We start from the raw sequence: 18,115 nt of genomic DNA on the forward strand, positions 1-18,115 counted from the left end.
AAATTAGATCTCGTTTAATGTACTAAATATGTCACTAGAGAGGGATACAATATTATAATGTTATTACATTTGTCAGCATCTATCCTTATGCAGAGTACTGTGTACAGCTCTGGTCACTCTATTGCAGAAGAGAATCCAGAAAGAATGGAGAGGGTTAGTGAGAATAAAAACACAGAAAATAATTCAAAAAAGAAAATCTCAGTGAACAGGTATTGGGAAGACTGGGAGTCTTCTGGGAGAAGGTGTAAATCCAAAGTGGTATTGGAGACATACAGAAGGTAATAAGGGGTAAACAGAAGAAAATATTTTTCTGTTTACCTTCTTCTGGAATTCATAAACATGGCAAAGTTCACTGATATTGAAAGGCCACAAATACTCAAGCAATAATCAAATATTTTGTTGAGCAATAAATGATGGACTTTTCACATATAGCATCACTGAGACCAATGCTGATAAAGATAATCTCTCTAGATAAAATGTCACAAAGACAAGAAATCAAGCATCAAGGATGTAGCACAGGAAATTTGATCATCCAGAATTAAAAGGATAAATATTTTTGTTAATCCTCAAACGTTGAAGTCTGATTTGACCAAAAGATATCACAGGTTGCAAAGAAATTCTGTACAGAAAGGCTATTCTTTGTGTGTTTCTTGCATCCTTGATACTGATCAGATAGTAGGAGATATTGACCTGATCTGGTTTAACAATGCCTGCAGTCTAAAAATATTTCAAAGCTGGGGAATTGGATCCAAGGAAATTAAGTAAGAGCAAATGGATAAGGGGGGGAAGAGGGGAGGAAGACAGGAGAGTACTCAGTGGGAAGTGATGGGATTTCTTCTGTAAAGCATTTCTTTCCTCTTTCCTCCTCTAGATATGGTGCTGGTGTTCCTCACAGGCGAGACTGGAGATGCAGAATTGCCGCCTCTTTCATACTTGCTGGCCTCCTCCTCACTGATATAATCCCAGCCACCATTTCTCAGCAGGAGCTGGGCCCTGTGTACCTGGAAGTGCTGGCAAGTGGCGTTGCCGCACTGACATGGCTCACTCATGGCTTGGCTCTTCTCATGCTCTGCAGGTCAATTCACGGCTCTACCCAGGGCCCTGCGGCCCTGGCTATCCTCACTCTCTTACCCGTACCTTCCCGCATCATCACGCTGGTGTGGTACTGCAAAAATGGGACAGCTTGGTCCCCTGCCCACCCTGCTGTATCCTCCAGGTTCTCCATCCTCTGTCTGCAGCTGGCCTGTCTTCTTCTGTATATGATTAACTACCTCTTCCCAGTTGCCAGCAGACGAGAATTTCTCTCCATCAATAACTCCTGGCAGCCAGACCCACTCACCTCAGAGCCAAGGATCACAGCATCTGATTGGCAAGGAGTGGCAGAAGATGGTGAGAGCTGGCTCTCACGCTTCTCTTATGCTTGGATGAACCCTCTTATGAAACGCGGCTACCACTGGATGTTGAACCAGCCAGAGGATGTCTATGTGCTTCCTCACCAGCTCCAAGCTGCCAGAGTCTGTGATCGGTTCTACTCCTGCTGGCAGCAGAAGGCAGCTTTGCACCAAGCAGAGGAGACTGTGTCTCTTACTAGTCCAATCATTGCTGGAGGGGATGGGAGTAGCAATGCCCTGGACGGCTCACCCCCTGCCCAGAAGGGCGTGCAACTCTTTTCAATGCTTCATTCAGTCTTTGGGCTCCGTTTCTACTTGCTTGGACTTCTCAAGCTGGCTGGCAGCCTGCTGGGTTTCTCAGGCCCCTTGCTTCTGAACCTGCTGGTGAGCTTCATGGAGTCACGGCAGGAGCCCTTGAGCCATGGGGTGCTCTACGCCCTTGGGCTCTTTGCTGGCTCCTTCCTGGGTGCTCTCTTGCGGAACCAGTTCAGCTACGAGGTGTACAAGGTGATGCTGATGGTGCGGGCCGCCGTCATCTCCACCATCTACCGCAAGGCTCTGCGTGTCAGCAGCACTAGCCTTGCCCACTTCACCATAGGGGAAATTGTCAACTTCATGAGCACGGACACTGATAGGTTGGTCAACTTCTGCCTCAGCTTCCACGAGGTGTGGAGCTTGCCCTTCCAGTTTGCCATTACCCTCTACCTCCTCTACCAGCAGGTGGGGGTAGCCTTTCTGGGAGGCCTGGCCTTGGCATTGCTCCTTGTGCCCATAAACAAGGTCATAGCCAACCGCATCATGAAGAGCAACAAGGAGATGCTGAAGCACAAGGACACACGGGTCAAGGTGAGGGGCGGCTAGTGGCTCTCTAGATTCATTGCTATGTGTTCTCCGTGTTTGTCCCTAGAACATTGGCTTTTTGGCCACTTGTGAATCCCAAGTGGATTGATTGAGTTGCAATTACTGGGATAAGTGCCAGAGGAGGACACACACAGAGAAGTGTCTCAGGTGATGCAGTTTCACCATCCATAAAATAGTGAACCTCTAATGCTTGCCTTGCCTCACTTCTGGGGCAAATTCAGGCTCCTCCCGGGTACCTTTTGTTTCGGAAACAGTTAAAATAGGACCCCAGTTTTTTTCTTTAGAGGTGCTTCTATCCTATTACTCCAGTAATATTTTCAATTGTGAGGTGCCTTGCAATCTGAACAAAGGCAACAATCATGGACATAACGGTTTTATATTACTCCAGTTTGGCACCCTCAGTCGTCTTTTCCACTGCTTTCTGCATATTTGCAGTGCCATCTCTTTCCTTGCCTCATGTCACACATTTGATGCCATCCTTAGAGCCCAGTGTCTTCAATGTGAGGGGACAGCATTTACAGTCACTATTTCTGCCACGCTTTGTAAGTATAAAACATAAGTCAGCTCTGTGGCAGACCCATATGAGGCTTTTAACAGAAGCTGCATCTAGTTGTATGGGGTATCACAAGACTGTTTTGCTGAGTGAACTCTCTGTTGTCAGTTTTCTTTTGTGTCAGGCACAGACACATCTCAGCTTGCTCTGCACTTGCTGACCTGAGAGCAGGAATGAGAGGGGAACGTGCTGCAGGGATACCTGAGCTGCTGGATGTGAGCCAGCTTGGCTGTGGATGGAGACTAGCTGTATCATGGCAGCACTGGGATAGAGAATCAGGGCTTATTATCTCACATAATGTCAGGCCAGCATGGGTAAATGGTGTCCAGGCTGGAGCTACTAAGTCCACATGTCCCTGCACCTATGTTGCATATATTTCATTTGGGAAGTAGTGTAATATTTTGCCTCTTCCTGAGCCTTATGCAGCACAGATAGCTGAGCAAGCTGGTGCAATGAGGGAGAGCAAAGTTCCCAGCAGCTGCCACTTGAATTTATATGTTATCAAGAAATAATTCCTGGAATCTGTAGCTGGGCCCTTAGCAGGAGGGACCTGCAAACCTGGCCATGGCTGAAATGCCTAGGTGGTGTCTGATGTGTTAGGCAGCTGCTCTATATGCTTTTCCTCTTTGCCTGCAGCTGATGACTGAATTCCTGTGTGGCATTCGTGTGATCAAGTTCTACGCTTGGGAGCAGCACTTTGGCTCCAGGATAAATGCCTGCCGGGCTAAAGAGCTGCAGAAGTTGAGAGCCATCAAGTACTTGGATGCTGTGTGTGTGTATCTGTGGGCAGCACTGCCCGTTGTTGTCTCCATTGTCATCTTTATCACCTATGTCCTGTTGGGTCACCAACTTACTGCCACCAAGGTGAGTGAACAGGGAGATCCCAAGTGACAGCACTGCTCACCCTAGGTAGCAAGGAGGGCTCCAACATTGTCCCATGCCAAGGATCATCCACAGTGAGGCTGCAGGTTGAGAGATATTCTCTGAGAAATTAATTAAGTCTGTGTCTCCCCTGACCCCTTCAGGCTGTCACTGATGAAATTGTTTGGAGGATATAAAGTGCAAGGGAGGTACTACCTCCAATTCATTGTTGTTTCCATACCCACACAGGTATTCACAGCATTGGCCCTCGTAGGAATGCTCATTCTCCCCCTCAACAGCTTCCCATGGGTGCTGAATGGGACCTTGGATGCCAAAGTTTCCCTGGATCGAATCCAGCGCTTCCTTGAACTCACAGACCAGGACTTGGAGGCTTATTATGCTCTAGGTAATGGAGAAGGATGCTGCTGTGCTTTGGAACTTGGGCAGGGAGGATTCAGAGCAGAAAGCTGTGGTGTAGGGCAGAGGGGTAGTACCGGAGGGCAGCTGGCTGTCACCTCATGGTTCAGGACATTCAGTTCTCAGAGGCGGAGTGAAGGCATTGAATTTCTATGAAAAGCAGGAGATAAGACTATAGCATTGCTCATCATCAAACGTAGGCTGTTGCTTGTCCCCATTGAGCCCTGCTATCAGTGTCCCCTTAGAAGAAGCTGTTCCATCGGTATAATCTGGCAGAAAGGTTTGGGTGGGTGTACCTCTCCTGACCCATCTCTCTGCCTTTGCCTGATGCCAGCTCCCTGCCATTATTTCATCTTCAGCAATAAGCAAAGCAGGTTATCCTTGCAGTGTCTCCCTAAGAGCCAGCAGGTGTGTCCAGTGGGAGTTGGAGATAGGCGAGTTTGAGGAAGGGAGGAAAAATTTAAGGGCAAAGCAATGGGTGAGTGCCTTAGCCTGTGGCTGGGTCCAGGGCATCATGGCTGTGCCCTGTCTCTGTCTCCTCCATTTGGGAGCAGAGGTAATAACACTTGTAATGCCAGCCCTTTGTCACTCTCTGACCTTCCCAAGGTAGTGCGACCCTGCTGCTTTTCCCTTGCAGACAGCCCTTCAGGTTCTGCTTCTGCCATGGAGATGCAGGGAGCAGCCTTCTCCTGGGCACCACTCAAGGAGAAAAGCACCAAGCAGTCCTCATCCACAGGCCCTCTGCAACTGCACATTGAGAACCTGGTAGTGACAAAGGTGAGCAGAATTGCGGGGAGTGACGAAGAAAGATGGCACTAGAGGAGCCAAATAATGGAGCAGGGTCAGCCTGTTTTCCTTGTCTTTTGACAAAGAGCTGTGTGTCAAAATCTTCTCTTGGCCAAGATGCACAAGGCATGCATCGCATCTCTCAGAGCTGCAGGGCACTGAGGGACATCCTGGCATGGCTTCCTCTGCTTCCCACCACTGCTGCAGGAGAGGACAGGGCTGAGAACATAGCTGTTTTCCAGGATGACTTAGTGGTTGTTAATACTCCTTGCAGACTCGTGTCCTGCCATATCAGGGATCTGGTTTACTCAGCAACCGTGCCTGGCTCTGCTTCTGGGCCTTTGAGATAGTCCTAGTTCAGGACAGCAGTCAGCTTCCTTAAAGGCTATGTGTGGCTCAAGAAAGCTGGGCAGGCTGCCCTGTATTAGTGCAACAGGTTGCTTCTTTTGACTTCCCTCTGCAGGGGATGCTTCTGGGGGTTGTTGGGAAGGTCGGCTCTGGCAAGAGCTCTCTGCTTGCAGCCATTACTGGAGAGCTCATTAAGTAAGTAGCCAAAAGACTCCTCCCTACCTGGTCCCTGCACCCCATGACAGGCAGGGACTGTCCCGTGCTACCCCTATTTGTAGGCCATTTTGATCTGCCAACAATTCTCCTTTGCTCCCTTTTCTACCCACCTTTGCTGCCCTTGCAGGCAAGGTGGACAAGTGTATGTCTGTGACCTGGAGCAAGGATTTGGACTGGCCACACAGGAGCCTTGGATCCAGTTTACCAGTGTCCGTGCGAACATCCTCTTTGGGAAGGAATATGATGCCAGGCTGTATGAGAAAGTGGTGGAAGCCTGTGCCCTCTCTGAGGATCTGACTGTGAGTGCCTGACCCTTAAATCTTCTTGGGCCTCCTTGGCCAGCTTTTGCATCCAGACTGAGCCTTAGTGGGAGCAGTTCTCATCCTTGCAGACTTGAGCCAAGTCTGCTTTACCTTTGCAACATCCCAAATACACAGCTCTGCTGTGATTACCAGTCCCAGACCATGCCTGGTCCCACTGTTCTTTTAGGTGCAAAGTCACTCTGGTAGCACCTTGGATGGTTTCGTCTCCCACCAATTCAAAAGCTCTTGATCCCAGTCAAAGGAGATGTTCTTGCAGAGCTGGTGACTGCCAGGTGTTGCAGGCAGAACCTATCGGCAGCTGATGCTCTTTCAGGTCAGAGAGCACTTTCTCAGGATCTGGAGAGACTAAGTCCATGGTCCTCCCATCACTAAGGCATGTATTATAGGTTTGAAGCTTGTGGCCGTGTTAGCTAGTGAACTTGCTGGTAGGAAGCCAGCCTTCGTCTTCTAGTTTATAACCTGGGGCCTGATTTTCTAAAGTGCCAAGCACTAGGAGCTCATGTTTGCTTCAGCAGGAGTTATGAATACTCTATAAAGACATTTATTTGAGAACTTGTAGACTATATCTATACTGGTAGATTGAGAAGGAAATGTTTCCAGATACTGGAACTCAACTGTCTATACTGTTAAACTATTTGAATGGTCCCTGGCATGGTTTTCATCCCGGCACAGCTATTGCTCTCCCTCAAAATTTCCAGGCACAATTTAGTACTCATCTCAGACCAGAAGTTACTTCCAAAAGGCAGTTCAGGTGTGGCCATCCTTTTCTGGAGGGTAGGAAAGTTTAGTGGCATAAATACGGCCAAGCTTTCCAGTTGTCCGCAGAGCCAGAGTATGGACCATTGTACAGTTTAATTGGTAAGATGTTGCCCTAAAGAATTATTACCAGAGGCAGGAGAGGGACCCAGAGTTCTGATTTTGAGTCCCCAGTAGCATCCTGTCCCTTTTAAAATGAATTTTTTTGGATGTTTCAGATCTTACCAGCAGGTGACCAGACAGAAGTTGGTGAGAATGGTGTGACACTCAGTGGAGGACAGAAGGCTCGAATAGCCCTTGCCAGAGCTGTTTACCAGGTAAACAGGAAAGTGGCCATGCTGTGGCAGATGGCACCCAACGTCAAGTCAGATGTTAAGAAGTTGGAAGCACCCAGCTGTGCACTGTGGTCTCACAGCCTGTCTTGAACCACCTCATGCTGGACCAAGGTGCTCGTGGCGTGCCATGCTGAGGCACTTGCACCTTTCTCTCCAGCACTGCCTGCTAGGGCAAGGCCGGGGACTGTATCATTGTCTCGTCTTTCCCTCTCAGGAGAAAGAGCTTTACCTCCTTGACGATCCCCTGGCAGCTGTCGATGCAGATGTAGCTAACCATCTTATGCAGAAATGCATTCTGGGAGTTCTCAAACACAAGACAAGGATCCTTTGCACCCACAGGACGGAGTTTTTGGAGAAAGCCGATGCCTTATTGTTGATGGACAATGGCAGGATAGTCAGGACAGGTACACTGGCTGTCTTCTGAGGCTTTTGCATGTGCCTGTTTGCCAGTCCTGGAATGGCCTGAGCAAGGATGGCTATAAGGGAGTGGGATTAACTGTGGGATCCAGAGAAGGAAAAAGAGCTCAAGGACACTGCATGTAGGTAGAGAAGACAGGGTGGAAGGGAATGTGCAGGTGTACGTATAAGGCAGGATGGCCCTAAAGAGGGTGAATTGATAAGGCATAATGTCATGGCAGGACATGTGAAGCAGAGCCTTTAAGGATGCAGGTGCCGTGAGAGAAAATAGGTAAGATAGTGAGACAAAGTAGGTAATGTAATGAGAGAAAAACTGGGCCATTTCATAGAAAAAGGCTGTGAGGAGCTGGCATCTATTCCTCAGGGGCTCTGAAGCATTTGCATTTCTCTCTTTGCAGGAACACCAGCTGAGATCCTGCCACTCGTGGAAGCTTTCCCCAAGTTCAAGGACATGGACAAGAGGCGGAAGGATAAAGGTCGATACCTGACGAGTTTGAGGGTGGCTGGGGCAGTGCAGCTCAGGTTAAACATCTGGACAAAGTCTGCTGCTCTTACTGAGTCTCTGAACAAGAACTGAGGACAGTTGCCTTGAGAGGCGTTAAGAAGGAGACTAAGCAATGGCTGTGAAGTGCAGTAGAGAGAAAGGAAATGCTGGCCAGATATCACAGAGTGGATGGAGATCATTAGACTAAAGATGCTGGCCCTGTTTCTGTGTTAATCCAGCTGACTGCATCCCATTTGCTTCCTTCCCACCTGCACCCTCTTGCTGTTTGCTTCTTTTTGTTTGACAGAAATAGTCTACAAGAAATGATTCTGGAGAGAGTATGAGGACATCTCCCAGTCCTCTGAGCTTTGCAGGAATCACATGTGCTAAGATGGAGGAAGCATACCTGATGGCTGCTGGCCTCAGAACAGTGCTTCCACCGCCCTGCTCTGCAGTGGCAGTGCTGATCTGTGGGTAGTGTGTGTGTAGGGGGAGAGGAGACCCAGGTTTCAGGTACTGGCCAGGATCACTCTTTGATTCTTCTCTCCTTCCACAGTCCAGACCTGGATGAAAGTCTGCCAGGGTTGGCATGCCTGACTTGAAAGGGAAGGGAGGAGGGAAGAAAAGCCTCCCCCATAGCCTATGCTTGCTCTGTGTGCAGCAAGGAGCAGCTGCAGAAGGAATTTGTTGCACTGACCTTGCTTTTGCCTCCGTACCCACAGCCCCTGATGAGCACGGTCAAGAGGCGGCCATAGAGACAGAGTCAGAAGAATTGACCCAAAACAATCACCTTCTCTGCCAGGAGGAAGAGAAGAAAGAAGGAGCAGTAGCTTTTCAGGTGTACAAGGCATATTGGCTGGCAGTGGGCAGCTGCTTGGCGCTATCCATCCTCTTTTCCCTGCTCCTGATGCAAGGTGAGGCAGTGGCCCAGTAGCACGTCCCTCTTTGGACCTTCCTCTCTTGTTCCCTGACTGTATGCAGAGCCCATGGAAAAAAAGGGGGCTGGGGTTTAATCGCTCTCGCTGCAGCAGATAGACTCCTTCCTTCCTATTCCCCAAACTCAAGTAGCATAGATGGGAAGGGGGCATATGTGGGGGCAGGCGCTAGCCTCCACTTTGCTGCTGCAGTTTTACGACCATGTGTGTTCCTCTAGCAGTGCCCTGTCACTGCTGCAGCTCATGGCAGTTCCCTTGCTCCTGCTGCTATGCCAGTGGAGAAAGAGGGCAGAGGAAGACTAGCCTGACTGAGATGATAACAAAAATTCCCCAGCTGCTTCACTTTCTACTTTTCTGCTTCATACTTGCTGATTCAAAGGTTGAATCCCTCCATATGCATTCTGTCTCTCTCTACAGCGTCTAGAAATGTCTCAGATTGGTGGCTTTCACACTGGATCGCCAGCATGTCCCAGACAGCAAATACCTCTGTGATGGTCTGCTCAGCTGCCCTGCCTTCCCCGCAGCTGCTGCTCTTCTCCTTTGCTGGGCTTGTGTAAGTGTATGCTGGCCAGGAGATGCCAGAGGGAGCCAGAAACACTCTCCAGTTTTGTCCTTCAGTGAGTCTTCTGTGAAGATCCTTGTTGGGAGCAGGGCTAAACTGACCACCCTGCTGCATGGGTTCTGTGTGGCTGCTTTGAGAAAGGAAGATAAATGAAATCCCTGGCCAGAGAGGAAACTGATGAGGTGCCTGTGCAGCTTGTAACCTGGGGCCGATGAAAGACCCCTGGCTGCCTACTGATTGAAGGAATGTGTTTGTTCCAGCATGTTGAGGGGGTGGTCTCTCACAGGAGTATCAGGCTGAAGTATCCTGTGTTCTCCTTGAGTCTGCCCCTGAGTTCTGACTCCCCATCTGTGAGTTTACTGTCTCAGGGACCCTGGCAGATTCCTAGTCTTCCTTCTTCTGTGTTCCAGGTTCCCCATTCAAGCTCTGGACACTGCCACAGTCACTTCCAATGGTTCACTGGATGTGACTTTCTACCTAACAGTTTATGGGAGCATAGCAGGGGCCAACTCCCTCTTCACCATTCTGCGGGCCTTCCTCTTTGCTTACGGCACTGTCCGTGCTGCCACTGTCATTCACAGCCGGCTGCTCCAGCGGGTTATAAAGGTAATGGTCAGAAAAGTCAGGACAGGCTGGGACCCCTGCAAGTCTCTCTGCCCTGACATTATTCTCCTAGATGGGATTAAGAGTTTGAGATGAGAATTAGTTTCCACTGGTGTTAGCTGATTAGCTTAAGAATATAAGGTTGAGGCTTAAGGTGTAACCCTTCCAACACCCATTCTAGAGATGGGTTACAAAATGCTCTTAGAGCCCTAAATTTCATTTGGCAATCCCCAGCTCAGGACTGAGAACACCATGATACCAGTACCAAGCTCTGTGATGAGACTGGGTCACTTGAGACTGATAAAGTGTGGTTCATTGTGAACTCAAGAACTATCAAGATTTAGGGCCAGTGTTCCATGAACATTGGGCTGTAGGGCTGATGTTGTGCAAGTGGAGGGGTACTTTGCTCTGAGGGTAAGCATAAGATGAGTGTTATGATTTGGTCTGTTTGGGGCCTCCTGACTGCTGTTTACCTGGGGAATAGCAGGAATCACCAAGTTAGCTAATATTGGCACAGGCATTGCCCAGTAAACTGTCCATAGAGGTGACATTGGATGTGGTGCCAGATTGCAGTGTCGGTTCAGGAGAGTCACTGAAATTACTTTAGGACTTGTATCTACCAAAATGGGAGGTTTCATCCTCATGACAAATGGCATCCCTAAACCTAGCAAAAGTTAGGGAAACCAGGATCTGATGGGATGTTGTTAAGGTACATTTAGGGCTGTTTCCAGTATGTTCAAGGTTGTACGGAGAATCTGGGACACCTGAAGCCAGTAAGTTAAGGTTCAGAAAATACCTCACAGGCTGGCCCTAGCATAGTGAATTGTCTGCGTTTAGGGTGTTGGCTACCAGAGTTCCTTAGGCTGTGGTTGTTATTAGGGTAAAGGATCAAGGAATTTTGTGGAGCACGAGGGGCCAATGAGCTGGGAGTCAAAATGGGCCCAGTAGAGTGTGCTCCAATCCATGTCAAGGTGGCTTATATCTGTTCACTATTAGGCTTAGAGATATAGCCAAGGTGAAGGCCAGTTTGATCAAAGAAGCTTTTGCAGGATCATGGACTCAGATCCAGATGAGATTGGAAGGAGTCATCAGGCAAGATTTAGGGCTGGTACTGGCATATGCCAGATAACTTTCCTTAGGATTTGGACTTTGTTTGGTCCTCAGGCTAGGGTTAGGATTGGAGGATTAGGGTTAGAAACTAAGATTAGAGAATTAGAGGTTAGGATTAGAGGATCGTCTCACTGGCTACCAGTGGTCCAGTAAGGGATCCAAATGAATCATCAGATTAGTTTTTGGCCTAGCATAGTAGTATGACATTTCCTATATTAGCTCTAAGCCTGATCTAGAGAGGGACCCTTGGGCATGGTTAGAATTTAGGTTGAGATTTAAGGGTATGGACTAGGTTGGCAGTATCATAACTTTATGGCTGCCATCTTGGTACCGGTCAGCCATTCTCCACAGAAGGGCTCCTTCCTTTTGCCATGAGAGCTGCTTGAGTTGTTTAGCAAGTCGATGCTGGCTTTAAGATGTGAGATTTTTTTCCCAGCAGAGAAAGTGGTGGGGCTGGGGTGGCCGCCCCACTGTGGACTTTCCTTGCTCTGCTCAGCTCTGCATCTCCAGGGTACTGCTCTGTGGCTGGGCCCCGCTGCAGCCCACTGTGGCTCTTATTTTCTTGTTTCCTTGTTGCCAGGCCACAGTGACCTTCTTTGACACCACACCAATAGGCCGGATCCTGAACCGTTTCTCTTCAGACCTGTACTGCGTGGATGACAGCTTGCCATTTATCCTCAACATCTTCCTGGCCAACATGTATGGGCTCCTGGGCATGCTGGTGATAATCACCTATGGCCTCCCTTGGATTGGTCTGGTCTTACTGCCTCTGGCTGCCCTCTACTTTTCCATCCAGCGCTATTACCGGCGCACGTCCCGGGAGCTCAAGCGCCTTTACAGTCTCACCCTCTCCCCCATCTACACTCACTTCTCAGAGACCCTCTCAGGGCTGAACAGCATCAGAGCCATGCGGGCAACACACAGGTGAGTGCAAGGAACCAGCACTCAGCCAGACCTTTGGTTGTGCTTATAGACCAGAGCCATGGAACAGGTTAGAGTGTCAGGAACATCCCTGGCCTGGGGCAATGTGGGCAGTGGTGGGGTGTGCTGCCCAGTGTGAACCTCTGTTATGCGCCTGCCAGGTTTGAGGTGGAGAATCAGCTGCGTCTGGAGCAAAACCAACGCTGCCTCTTTGCCAGCAACTCAGCGATGCAGTGGCTGGAGATCCGCTTGCAGATGATTGGGGTTGCTGTGGTTACTGCTGTTGCAGGAATTGCCATCATCCAGCACCAGAAGCAACTAGCAAATCCAGGTGGGCTGCCAGGGAGTGCTCCATGCCCCATGGCTGTGGCCCAAGGGTGCCTCCCCTCCTAGTTCAGAGCTGCACCATCTCCCTATGCCAGAGGGAGCCAGAGCTCATGCTCACTGTCCCTCTGCAACTCACCCCCAGAATTATGCTTCACCTCCTGTCCCTACTCCTGTATGTCCCCATTCCCGTATGTCTCCATCGCAGAATGGGATCCCACAGTCCAGAATGGTCACTCCTTCCTTGTCTCTTTGTCCTGCCACCAAGATCCTGGATCCTTCCCTGCCAGTAACATGCCTGTTTATGCTTTTGTCATCTCAGGACTTGTGGGCCTGGCACTCTCATATGCCTTGTCTGTCACAAACCTCCTCTCAGGCCTCATTTCCAGCTTCACTATGACAGAAACCATGATGGTGAGCATGGAGCGCACAGAGGAATACACCACAGACATCCCCATAGAGCCCCAGGATAAAGTGGTCCAGGTAAAAGCTAAAATATGTTCTCAGAGACTGGCCTGTTTCCCATCCTCTGGCTGTGTGCCCTGCACTTGCCTCCTGGCAGAGATCACAGGGTTCCAGTGAATGGGTGGAGGGCCCTCACCCACAGAAACTCCCTTGATAATTCATCTTTTGCCAGTACATCCCTTGCGGGGGGATGAATCTCAGAAAGGAGTTGGTGAAGACTGGAACAATGGGAAGGGGGAGAGGAGCAGAAGGGGCACTGGGGCCGAGCTGTCAGAGAAAAGCAAGCCTAGGAAGGGGCTGGAGATGGAGCTGGGCTGTGAGTGGAGTCTGTTCAAGGGCCAAGAAACCAGCCAAAGGAGTGGGCAGGGCTTGGCTGAGGGGGGCAGGTAGGACTGAACCTGACAGTGGGTCACAGTCATGGTCTGTCTTGCCCTGGTCCCTGTTAGGTTGCTGCTGACTGGCCAAGCCAGGGGTACGTGGAGTTCCAAGAGGTGGTCCTGACATACCGAGCAGGCCTGCCCAATGCGCTCGATGGAGTGAGCTTCACTATTTATCCTGGAGAGAAGGTGGGAATTGTGGGTCGCACAGGATCCGGAAAATCAACCCTTTTCTTGGCGCTCTTCCGCATGCTGGAGCTGAAGGCAGGGCGAATTCTCCTGGACGGTATTGACAGCCGGCTGGTGGGCTTGAAAGACCTGAGGTATGGAGGGGCAGCTGACAGGGGCATGGAGGAAGAGAGCTGCCAGTGGCTGGATGCTGAGGGGCAGAGTGAGGGGAAAAATGGTTTTGCTGTCTGGGCACCCTCTTGTCAGGTTGTGGCAGCTTCTTACGAGTTGCTCTGTTATTTCTGAGCAGTTGTGCTAAGGATCCCAGACTGAATATATGACCCATGCTTTGTGTCTATGCATCTAAGACATGCAGCAAGGCAAGACACCTCACCCCGGAAAAATATGCCTTTGCTTTTCTTTGCTTTCTGCTGAACCTACCCCATGAGCCCTCAGTTTTCCTATGCTTGCAGGTCCAGGCTGGCCATCATCCCCCAGGATCCATTTCTGTTTAGTGGCTCAGTTCGAGAGAATCTGGACCCCCAGGGACAATGGACAGACTCTGAGCTGTACCAGGTGCTAGAGCAGTGCCACCTGCAGGATGTGGTTACTCAGATGGGTGAGTCTGAGCCCCAAATGAAGAGGCTGGCGAGTCCTGGTACATGTAGAGGGGAGGTGGCCTCAGCTCAGCTAGGAGCTGGGGAGAAGGGGCCAGACAGATGCAGTAGGGAATTGGTAGGTGGGGCCCCACTAGGACCATGGTGGAACAGGTCAGTGAGACCCCCGGGACATTCCCTAAGATTTCATAGCAAGAGGCTGGCAGGTGATGGATCAGATAGGCAGGGCCTGGCAGGATATTGCAGATGAGACCAGGCCCCAGCAAATGCTGGAGCAGAGCAACACACCGGTCCCCTGTTTCTAGCCGAGCATTGCATCTCAGTGCCAGATGTTGCTTGCATCTGAGTGACTGGGGTTTGCAGTGCTACTGGGAAAACTTCAGACTGGAGGAGCTGTTTGGGGCCTGACACACAGCCTAGTGGGTGACTGCTGAGCTTGCATCCCTGCAGGTGGATTGGACAGTGAGCTGGGAGAGAGAGGGAAGAGTCTGTCCATGGGACAGAGGCAGCTGGTGTGTCTGGCAAGAGCCCTCCTGACACAGGCCAAGGTAAGTACCCTGTCTTCATCAGCGCAAAGGGGAGGGTGGGCTACTGATGGTGGTGCTGGCACAGTAAGGCAGGATACTCTGAAGTTTGGGAGTGCTGGGGATGGGTGACCAGTGCTACCTTGCCTGGTTGTCCCTAAGCTGGGATTGGGGTCTTCCCTATCGTGTTTGGGAGCTCCCTTCACCTTCTGTCCCTGGCAGGTGTTGTGCATTGATGAGGCCACAGCCAGTGTGGATCAGAAAACAGACCAGGTGCTGCAGCAGACCATCCGCCAGCGCTTCGCTGACAAAACGGTTTTGACAATTGCTCACAGGTACAGAGGGACCAGTATGCTGTGCCTGAACTCACTCCACCACAGCATTGCTCCCTCACTGGGAGTGGTGGCTCTGCCTGCCATGCCTGCACTTTGAGCTGAGCAGGGAGGTCCCTGTGGTGAGGCTTTCCAAGTGCAAAAGGCTGGAACTTGCCTGGTTTATTAACCTCTGGGTGCTGGAACAACTGGATGTGAAAATGTTGTACCCAGAAACTGGGAGACAGCAAAGGGCTAAGTCAATATACTGCATCCTATGGTAGATGGCTCACTGGGCCCTGCCTTCTGGGGCTAGGGGGTGAATCAGCTCTTGTGATTCTGCCAAATAGGACAAGGAGCAATGGAGAAATACCCTACAGAAAGGAGCAAAGAGGATGCCCAGGTGGAGCGGGTGTCTGGCTCAGTAGAGGGCACTGCAGGACAGCTAGAGGAGAAGGGCTGCAGCCATCTCCTTACCAGCGGAGCAGATTACTTGATAATTCTCTTTTCCAACTCTCTGAGCTTTGGTCCTGGCTGGCACCCCATGCTGGCAGGCTGGATATTGCCCAGACAGGACAGGTCAGCACTGTTTGCCCCAGAGCTGACAGATTAAATTTAAGAATAGGGGCACTAGATGGTTATAGGCAGAGGTAGGAAGACAAAACATGGATACTGTGGATAGTGGGAAGGGATGGGTCAGCATTAGGCAGTCATCTGCCCAGAGTACTCCCACTGTTGCTTGGTGAATGAGAGTTTGGAGGAGGTAATGCAGTAGTATGGAGGGTGTTTTTGAGGGAATTGCTTCCTGGCACAAAGGGTACCACAAAAATAAAAATCAAACAAGCAGGTGGCAGGCACTGGTGTCTTGCTGTGCAGAAGTGGGAGTGACAGATGATGGGCAGGGTGGACTGGGCCTTGCAAGTGAAATGAGTGGCTCTTGCTCAATAAATTAAATAGCAGGTAGCCAGGAGAGATGTGAGGGGAAGTGAATGTGATTTGTGCACTAAGGAGATTAGAGTGCAGAAACAGAGTATAAAGGAAGGTAAGTGCTCTGTGGGCTGAGCTGTGGGAGGGAGGACAAGTCTTTGATGGAGGAGCAATTAGAACCAGAAAAGGAAGGAGTAACAGCAGGCAAGGCAGCAAGACTGGGTCAAAGGTGGTCCTAGACCCTCTTCCACCGGATGAAGGGAGACAGGAGAGACCAATAAGGGAGGAAAAGTGGTGACGGAGTTGATTTGTACCTGTGGATCTCCCAAGCCATTCAGCTTCGGGTGAGCCATTAACGGGATGGGTGAAATCTAGGACTGAAAGTGACCCAGTATTTGTGCTGTGCCCCTCCAGGTCACTTTCAGTGCTGCATCCTGGCACTGTTCTGGGGGCGAATGAATAATCAGAGAACTGAACCCCATGGGGCTTTCGCTTGCTCAAATCCTGTGCTGTGACTTCCCTCTGACCTGCAGTTTCTTAGAGCTGTTTTTACTCACTGAACGGTGCATGACTGCACAAAGACATTACTGCTGCCCTGTCCTCCCTTCCTGTGGCTAGAGATTATAGCCCTGCTAGTGGTGGGAGGAGGTGGGGAGGGGAAGAAGGTGGAAGGGGTGACAGAACAGGGTGCCTCCGTGTGTGCTGCGGATGCTGTAGTTGTCAGTCTGGCATACTACAAACCCACTGGTGGTGGCAGCATAAGCAAAGATGCCAGACTGCTGGGGGATGATGGCAGATGCACAAGTCCCTTTCTGCCACCCTCAGGAGGTGAGGTACTATCAGTACCTGCCTTCCACAGGTGAGGAAATGGAGGGGCAAACAGAAATGACTCAGTTAGTCTGCTAGGGGGACAGAAACATCTTGTGCTGTCCCAAGATCAGCAGTGCCCTGATCGCTCCCTTTCAGCCCCCGCAAAGCTGACCTGTGTACCCCTCACACCCTGCTGTGTCCAGCTGCTGGGAGACATCGCTGTGCTCTCCCAGTGTTGTTTAGGGGTGGGCAGAGGCTCCCTGGGGAGCTGGACTGCAGGGTGTCCCTGAGGGCACGGGGAGAAGCTCCATGCCAGGCACATCTTGGGCTGCCCCTTCACTGCAGGGGAAGCAGTATCTGGTGTTCCTCCTCAGATCCGTCAGCGTGCATCCTGGTGCTTTCTGTCTGCAGGCTGAACACTATCTTGGACTCGGACCGCGTGCTGGTGATGCAGGCTGGAAAAGTGGCAGAGCTGGACTCACCGGCCCGCCTAAGTAAGAAGGACGGCTCCTTGTTCCAACGACTCCTGCACAGCGGACAGCAGTGACCACCCAGAGCTTAGCCAGACCCCTGGCTCTGCGGCTGGCTTTCTTCTTGCCTCAGCCCCAGTCCCCTCTTTGTGGGGCCAGGAGCTGCTGAGATGAGAGAAGGGTTTGTTCCCCATTAGTAGGGAAAATGGGGACTGGTGTCTAGGGACATGCTAGCTTGGCTGGTGGGATGCTGCTCCCCACTGAGGCTCCATATTGAGATTACAGAGGGTTTATCTTCTGCTAAGTGGAGAAGCAGCAACTATTGTTGTGACCTTGTCCCACATGTGCAATTTAAAATAAAGTGGGGACGCCCTTGTAAAACTCCATTAGTCATCTGTGTTCCTGTGCTCTTTGGCTCCCAGATCTAAACTTCCTTGTGAGTTACAGGAGTGGTGCCCTCCCTGCACAGACACCCCTGCCTGCACCCTAGTGCTTTCAGAGTGCACCAACCATTCCCAGAAGGCTGTACCAAGGGACCCTGCTCCTCTTCCTCCATCTCCTAGTGGAGAAGGCCTTCACCCTGAAGGGCCAGAATACAATTACATTACAGGTGTCTAGGCTGGCTTAAGTCAAGACCGCTTTTTCAAGGCATCTCTTATCCCTCCTCCTTCTTATCTTCCCTTCCTCCCAGCTGCACAAAACCCACAGCTTCTTTCAGTTTTAGGATCAACTTGCTCTTGCTGTCAGAGCACATGGCTTCACTCTTGGGCCTTTCCTTTTCTCCCTGACACTCTGAAGCTATTCCAGGCAGGTACACACCCTTGCTATGCTGTCCTGGCACATGTCCCTTTTCTTCCCCTCAGGCTGCAGGAGCCATCTGTACTCCCTGAAGCTATGTCCTTTGCTTAGTGACTAATAACCTTGCTTCTCAATCCAGACAGCCTTACCACTCCTTTTTTGGAATGATAAGGCCAAAGAGACCTCTGAAGGCCTCTGAAGCTCTCCCAGCAGCAGAGCTCCAGGGCAGGGAAGTAGAGGGATTCCAGACAGCAAAAGGTTTATGGTGATGTGGGTCAGAACATGGGGCAGAACGACTACCCTGCCAGGACCTGGGTGGAAATACTCAAAACTCAACAAGCAGCTGAGCAACCTGATCTAATTGAATATGCCAAGAATGGGAGGTTGAACTAGATGACTTCCAGAGGTCCCTTCCAGCCTAAATAAATTTATAATTCTCTGATGC

The 18,115-nt window shown here is 50.6% G+C and overlaps 1 protein-coding gene across 4 annotated transcripts in view; it reads left to right on the forward strand.

Moving 5' to 3' along the window:
* Window positions 1-18,112, forward strand: part of ABCC10 (ATP binding cassette subfamily C member 10) — a 26,659-nt gene extending 8,547 nt beyond the window's left edge. For all 4 annotated transcript variants that reach the window (XM_064509484.1, XM_064509486.1, XM_026122982.2 and 1 more), the window contains 20 exons: window positions 872-2,237; window positions 3,442-3,669; window positions 3,916-4,072; window positions 4,721-4,860; window positions 5,333-5,412; window positions 5,561-5,732; window positions 6,731-6,829; window positions 7,062-7,251; window positions 7,663-7,740; window positions 8,471-8,662; window positions 9,101-9,236; window positions 9,656-9,851; window positions 11,539-11,882; window positions 12,041-12,210; window positions 12,526-12,686; window positions 13,115-13,368; window positions 13,687-13,832; window positions 14,281-14,378; window positions 14,577-14,689; window positions 16,814-18,112. In XM_064509484.1, coding sequence (XP_064365554.1) covers window positions 872-2,237; window positions 3,442-3,669; window positions 3,916-4,072; window positions 4,721-4,860; window positions 5,333-5,412; window positions 5,561-5,732; window positions 6,731-6,829; window positions 7,062-7,251; window positions 7,663-7,740; window positions 8,471-8,662; window positions 9,101-9,236; window positions 9,656-9,851; window positions 11,539-11,882; window positions 12,041-12,210; window positions 12,526-12,686; window positions 13,115-13,368; window positions 13,687-13,832; window positions 14,281-14,378; window positions 14,577-14,689; window positions 16,814-16,949 — 4,456 coding nt within the window. In that variant the 3' untranslated portion in view covers window positions 16,950-18,112. The remainder of the gene's footprint in view (window positions 1-871; window positions 2,238-3,441; window positions 3,670-3,915; window positions 4,073-4,720; window positions 4,861-5,332; window positions 5,413-5,560; window positions 5,733-6,730; window positions 6,830-7,061; window positions 7,252-7,662; window positions 7,741-8,470; window positions 8,663-9,100; window positions 9,237-9,655; window positions 9,852-11,538; window positions 11,883-12,040; window positions 12,211-12,525; window positions 12,687-13,114; window positions 13,369-13,686; window positions 13,833-14,280; window positions 14,379-14,576; window positions 14,690-16,813) is intronic.
* The last annotated feature ends 3 nt before the right edge of the window (window positions 18,113-18,115 follow it).

The sequence above is a fragment of the Dromaius novaehollandiae genome, chromosome 3, assembly GCF_036370855.1.
Source record: "Dromaius novaehollandiae isolate bDroNov1 chromosome 3, bDroNov1.hap1, whole genome shotgun sequence".
NCBI classification, from domain to species: domain Eukaryota; kingdom Metazoa; phylum Chordata; class Aves; order Casuariiformes; family Dromaiidae; genus Dromaius; species Dromaius novaehollandiae.